This window comes from Haliotis rufescens, unplaced genomic scaffold, assembly GCF_023055435.1.
Source record: "Haliotis rufescens isolate VD_foot unplaced genomic scaffold, xgHalRufe1.0.p SCAF_14, whole genome shotgun sequence".
Classification (NCBI taxonomy): Eukaryota; Metazoa; Mollusca; class Gastropoda; order Lepetellida; family Haliotidae; genus Haliotis; species Haliotis rufescens.
In genome coordinates, this window is record NW_025963824.1 from 9,322,213 (window position 1) to 9,329,197 (window position 6,985).

A 6,985-nucleotide genomic window follows, 5' to 3' on the forward strand; every position below is an offset into this window, starting at 1 on the left:
GCACCAAATAGTCTTGAAAATACAGCAAATCTAGAACAAGGTGACATTTGTCAGCCGAGCGCGAAAAAAATGTGACATTTTGAAACAGAATGTGTCAAGGTGAGAGACCGGTTACTGTGCTTGTCAAAGAATATGTAACCAGTGTTGATTGTGTTCATATTTCCTACAAGCTGCAAAATTCCACTAAACACTCAAATGTTTATTCAACCAAATATTCTTTAAAATACAGCAAATCTAGAAAAAAGTCGACATTTGTCAGCCAAGTGCGAAATAATGTGTCATTTTGAAACAGAATGTGTCGAGATGAGAGACCGGTTACTGTGCTTGTCATAGAATATCTGACCAGTATTGATTGTTTTCCTATTGTTCACAAGCTACAAAACTCCACTGAACAGTTAAAAGTTTATTCATCTGTAATACTTTGTAAAATACAGTATGACTAGAAAAAGGCGACATTTGTCAGCCGGAGGCCGGGAAAATGTGACATTTTGAGAAAGAATGTGTCAAGATGACAGACCGGTTAATGTGCTTGTCAAAGAATATCAGACCACTTTGGATTCTTTTCACATTTCCTGCATGCTGCAAAATTGCACTAAACAGTCAAAAGTTTATTGCACCAAATGTTCTTTTACATTAAGGAAGTCTAGAAAAAGTCGACATTTGTCATCTGAGTGCTAAAAATGTGTCATTTTGAAACAGAATGTGTCAAGGTAAGAGACCGGTTACTGTGCTTGTCAAAGAATATCTGACCAGTTTTCATTGTTTTCATATTTCCTATAAGCTACCAAAAATCTGCTAAACAGTCAAGCGTTTATTTTACCAAATATTGCATAAAATACAGCAAATCTAGAAAAAGGCGACATTTGTCAGCCGAATACCATAAAATGTGTCATTTTAAAACAGAATGTGTCAAGATGAGAGACCGGTGACTGTGATTGTCAAAGAAAACCTGTCAAGTATGTTGAATTTCTATTGTCTACAAGCTACAAAATTCCACTAAACAGTCAAACAGTAAAACAGAGCAAGTCTAGAAAAGTCGACAATGATCAGCCGAGTGCGAAACAACTTGTCATTTGGAAACAGAATGTATCAAATTGAGAGACTGGTTACTGTGCTTGTCTAACAATATCTGACCAGTATGGATTTATGAGCTTGGGTAGCGGTGATGTAACGTCTGGGCATTATGTCAAACATTCATTCCAACCAAACATCTATCACATCCTACGTAGCTTCCTCTGCCGAGAGGGGCGCTGGTATTGCTAAAAGCGACGTAAAACCAAACTCACTCATTCACTCACGCCTTTGCCGAGAAACTGAGATGCTGTTTCCCATTTTTGTCTCTAGCAGGGACCGTTTTCCCCCATATCAGATACAATTTTGAACAAAGGGAGACCAATTTTCATGTTTCAGAGATAATGGTAGCACGAGAGTAGATCATTTGCCAATTCGGTAAGAGGATATTGAGTAACAGCATGAAGACCACAAACAACAAATTCAGCACTGTAAGAATTTCGTTAATAGTGTTCTGATAAATAATTGTATCTTTTTCTTTAATGTATCAGGGGCGATCGGGTGGCCCTGTGGTTAAAGCGTTCGCTCGGCACGTCGAAGATCCGGGTTTGATTCCCGACATGGGTACAATATGTGAAGCCCATTTCTGGTATTCCCCGCCGTGATATTGCTGGAATGTTGCTAAAAACGGTGTAAAACCAAACTCACTCACTCACTTGAATGTATTCCATTGATGCAGTTTTCATTATTTAATCAGAGGTAACTTCAATAATATCTCCTCTACATAAGCTAGCTTGATAGCTATACCAGTGGAGCAGGATTGCCTCACCATTCCGCGAGCATCTGGCATCATCTCTATTTTATAGCGATTCATAAACACATGTCATGCTTTAGTTGGAATCGCACGTTGGGCACTGCTTTTGGTAGAGCTTTCTTACGAATATGATTGTTTGGTCATTTTTGAGTGAGAGCGAGTTGGGCTTAACGCCGCTTTTAACATTATTCCAGTCATATCACGGCGTGTCAGCGTGGGAGGAAAGCCCGAAGTGATGCAGGTCTCAGACGTTTACCACTTCAGTGAAACCCACGAGCACGGGTATGGTGCTGACAAACATAGAAACATAATCGGGATGGTCATGTTTGAAGGCCACACATACACAAATGATGTCTACACAGAGTCATATCTTGATGCAGCGTAATTGTGGATGTCCTGAGTGGAAATCAGCACAGCACATAGCCAATGTGGAAACTGTGCAGTGCCGTGAGACCTTCCACAGTGACACGTCGGACACCAGTGATAGGGAGACGCATCTGGTTGGTCATCAACAGAGTCCCGTCAGCATACGTCTGGAAAGAAGACGGTGACATTACAGCATTATGTGTACCGAAAATGTATCATTGAAGAGACATTATGAGCATGTCAAAAATCATTATTTTCTATACACAAAACGGAACCCGTTTCTTGTGCGGGGTGAGGCAATTGTCTAATGATGGGAATGTATCTGGATTACGTCATGTAAGTCACCTTCAGAGCCACATATTAACTGACAATGAACTCACCATAAAATGAGTCTTACTGATGTGGATTTCAATGACGTAGTTATTGATGTCATTGACTGAAACACCGAGCTCCACTTCTGCTGTAGCAAAGGCCCCCCCCTGCAGTGTATTGAAGACGGCTCGAGTTGGGCTTTTGCTCCATCTCAAAGACAATACGTACACAAAGTCCGTGTTCTGGGCTTCAAAGAAGACATTGTTGCTGCAATAACACACAGGATACATGGTACATAGTATGCATTTATACTGTTTATGTTCCAGCATAAACAAAATTTATAAATTTATGCATGACCCTGACTGAGGGAATGGGAATGGCTTCACATAACATATTAATATTGCTCTGTTATTGCTCTGAACAGTAATATCCACGGTCTTAACAGTCAACCTGCATTGAAACGTGTGATGTTATTTAAATGTGACGTTTTTGCAACAGCTTGATCCCACCCAAACAAAATCTTCTGTGAAATCAAGATTGATGATACATTGTTATGCAGGTATACAAATCTAAGGCGAGTATGTTCTTTACATACGGTACGATTATGAAACACTTCTGCTATGGTCCCAAAGTAATATGTGAATACAATAAAATACGTTTATAACGAACTGACAGATTTTACGAACTTTTTTTTTTATCCCTGTCAGTTGTTCAGATGTTGTTTGTATGCTTATAACGAACTACGGTTATAACGAACTTAAAATAGTGGTCCATTTGAGTTCATTATTAGCGTAGTTAACTGTTCGTTTACTTACTGGTCAATCGTGTCTCCAGACACTGCCAGTCTCAGCTTCATCCCTGCAGTAAGGTCAAAGTTCAAATCTTCTGAATATTCCATGGATGGAATCTGTTTAAAGAAACGACATTTTAAAGAAAATTCAAATAGGAACACACATGTATTTATTTGGGTTCATCATATATATGTATCAATTGATATGTCACAATTTGTATAGGCTGCCAGCAAATTGTAACCCAGGCGACACATCACTTGCGTCCAATGTGTAAAAGAAAAAGCAGCCTTGTATGTGTGTTTCATGTTCCAGTATCATGACAGTGGTAGGTAATTAATCGAGGCAGGGCGAGACAATCCAGTAATAACACAATTCGGATATGACGACAGGTCATCAACCAAGTCACCGAGCATGATATCCGGATCCAGTTTGTAGTCTTTCAACAAGCTTGGGCCAATTGTCCTATCTGGAATCGCATAGTCACATGTACAAGTTAATAGAAAGCTGTAGTACTCGTTATCAAATGTAACTCATGCATTGCTCTTACATTTTCACAAACTGCAACTTTGGGATATCAGTGTAAACACGACACAGATAAACAGAGCTAAAGCTAAGTTTTACCGCTTCTTTCGTTTACCCATTTAAAAAAAATAAACAAAATTTGTGTTGGTAATAGTCAATCTTATTCAATATATCTTATTCAATCATCCCTGATGCCGACAAAGGGATACACATCAATGTGAACCTACCATGGATTGCCTTGTCATGCCTATGTAGCACGACACACACTTGACTGGCACCACTTCCCATGATGCACCTGTGTAACAGGATGACGTGTTGTCATTAGAGGCAATGCTGTTGGTGTTGCAGACATCTTTAGGGTCAGTGTTGATGACGTTAACATCTGCACGTGCATTTTGAAGTGTAAAGTCGGCACATGAAACTGGGGACGAAGTAGGAATTATTTTATTTATATCAGCCATAACAGACATCAGTGGTTAAGGGTGAAGTGAAGTGACGTGAATGAAATGGGGTTTAACGTCGCATCCAAAATTATTGCACTTATATAGCGACGTGCATGCACGTTTGTGTGCGTGGATGTGTGTGTGTGTGTGTGTCTGCTTGTACCAGTCCAGACTAATGCGGGTTCTTTAGTGCTGGCCCACTGATATACCATGCCACTCTCCAGGCAGAGTGACAAAAGTATCACATATTAAAGTTCTCTGGTAGTACGTGGCCAAGGATCGAACCCACGATCTTCGTCTCTCCGGGCTGATGCTCTATTTACCAGACCACGTAGGTGGTGCAAAGAGCCAACACCAACTTTTGCAAGCATGCAATCTTAACACAGAGGATATGCTCGAAATATTTCCACTTGTACTTAACATAATAGATATACCAGTCCCATCTGGACATATTTCTGTATCATCAGCACAGAATATGTTTAATTCAGTTTGATACGTTTTATTGCATTATCATCACTAATCATTACTCCCAAAATGTCTGCAACGAGCACGAATAGATAGGGGGACATTGGGTCTTCTTGTCTACATCCCCTTTCATTGTAGAAAAATGGAGATAGGTTTCCATTTTGTATGATGAAGCGTGATTTATAAGTATATATATTCATTTTCTCATATTGGGCCTAAAGCCAAACGGTTCCAGTGACAACATTGTAAGTTGTTTTGAAATAGTACAAATGTCGGCCAGTTTAAATACAAGGCATTCTACAACAAGAAATCTGTGTTTCATAAGTGTTTGCCTTGTGTGACAGTTATTACAAATCTTGCCTCTATCCCACATGCAGATATACAGTCAACCACCGTTCAATCGAACTTTGAAGTGCCGAACTTTCTAAAATAAACCTAATATTTTAAATACGTACCTGGCTTGGACTCCTTTTAGTTTTGTACCTACCCTATAATTTGGATTTACATAGATTTATGTTCAGTAGGCTATCCTGAATCACCCTGTAAAATCAGACCTTTGTGTCGTAGGTGTTGAACAAACTCTTTTTTTCTAAGCATTCTACAAGACTGAACCTCATAACATGGGTCTTACTTCCTTGACACAAGCAAATAATCATCATATCTCATCATACTCACTTCCATAGTACTCCCATCCGGTTTCAACAGAGTCATCACTCCTCGAATCAAAGGCTTCAGTGTACAATTTACACTTTCTAATAAGGGGGTTGTACAAGACCATGTTACACGTTACCCGCCACTGACACTGAGAGAAGCACTCAGCCCTCTTGTCCACCTGGCTGATTTCTTCGATCGGACTCCCGGCAAACATCAGATCATCCATTTCCAATCTTCTGTAGAAAGTCACATTAGTGCAGCTGTCCGTATTGTACAATAAGAGAGTTAAGACATACGAAAAATTGAATCCAAATATAGCGAGGATAGACTTTTGAAACACTTTCATAATGAATACGGCGCACAGAGCAAAACCTTCCACCTCATTTAAAGCTTGTGACCCAGCACATCATATCCACATGACAGTGCGTTCTCCGTCACTCAGGAAACACAATCTGCCCCTTTTTTGCGTTCCAATTTGCTCATCGGGTCTCTCAGTTATTGTTGCCAGTCACTGAAAGACACATTCAGCTAGCGGGGTCTCCAGGGCAAATACAGTGGTGCGTTCAATTTTGAGACTATGTCTCAAAAGTAGAAGGGATTTAGTATGTGTATTCCATTAGTATTAATGTTTGCTTCCTTGTAAAGGGAAAGGTATTTTCTCCATGAAGACTAACTTCACACGATCACAACAAACAAAGCCTCACACGATCGACATACGATTAACGTCACTGGGTATACTATGTCACTGCGTCACATTAATTGATTAAGAAAGGAAGACAGAAGGAATTCAATACAATCAATACTGAAATGTAAATTCATTTGTGTCCTGATTTTTTTTTTCGAATGAAAACACACACATGTCTGGTAAATAACAAATAATTCATGAAGGAAATTCCGCCTTCATCTGTCACGTTTATCTGGAAACGTAACTGGCCATGAGTATTTACTTGGGTGTTGTGTCTCTGTCTTATATTTTCTGGATCACCAGTGGAGGGACTTGTTTATCAGAATCTTTATGTGGAAATGGTAAAGATGAGATGTCTTTTGAGGGATATGACGAATGACCTGCGAACTTCACATTGGCAATAACAAATAATTCATAAAGGAATGGTATCATTGACAATAAATACAAATATAATTTATATTAATTTATATTAATTATTACCTATTTAACGTGTGAAATTATATTTCCGTTCCTGTCAGCGGCCCGTGGTCTAGTGGTGGAGCGTCCGCGTTAATTATGTAAAGTGTGAAATAGTCTTCCTGAGCTTAACACCGCATGACATCAGCAGTGTTCATTTTCCAGAAAGGGATTATTATTAATTATGTTTCCTTTCCGTGGTCTAGTGATAGCCCTGAGCATGTCAAGACGTACACTGCTAAACATGGACTGTACCCTGACACAACATGTGTGTCGCCAAGAGCATGTGAAAATGTACACAGCTAAACATGGACAGTTCCCTGACACAACATGTGTATAGACCTCAGCATGTCAATACGTACAAGCTGAACTGTCTTATATTTTCTGGATCTTTATGTGGAGGTGGTAAAGAAGAGTTGCCATTTGAGGGATATGGTGAATGACCTGTGAACTTCACATTAGCGGC

At 39.5% G+C, this 6,985-nt stretch overlaps 1 protein-coding gene across 1 annotated transcript; it reads right to left on the bottom strand.

The window, feature by feature from the left end:
• Positions 1–212: 212 nt before the first annotated feature.
• Positions 213–6,051, bottom strand: LOC124145409. Its single transcript, XM_046515158.2, has 5 exons — positions 5,400–6,051; positions 4,044–4,237; positions 3,319–3,410; positions 2,572–2,770; positions 213–2,358 (listed from the first exon to the last, which is right to left on the bottom strand). Exons 1-5 carry the CDS (start codon positions 5,722–5,724, stop codon positions 2,233–2,235), a joined length of 936 nt encoding a protein of 311 aa, XP_046371114.1. The 5' UTR covers positions 5,725–6,051; the 3' UTR covers positions 213–2,232.
• Positions 6,052–6,985: the final 934 nt, after the last annotated feature.

Excerpts from the sequence above, each read along its gene's own strand:
- LOC124145409 (XM_046515158.2), bottom strand. The coding sequence starts at position 5,724 with ATGAAAGTGTTTCAAAAGTCTATCCTCGCTATATTTGGATTCAATTTT. Across the intron at positions 4,238-5,399 it reads CGGATGGGAGTACTATGGAA|TTTCATGTGCCGACTTTACA; the intron begins GTGAGTATGATG and ends CTTCGTCCCCAG. Across the intron at positions 2,359-2,571 it reads TCAGTAAGACTCATTTTATG|ACGTATGCTGACGGGACTCT; the intron begins GTGAGTTCATTG and ends TCTTCTTTCCAG.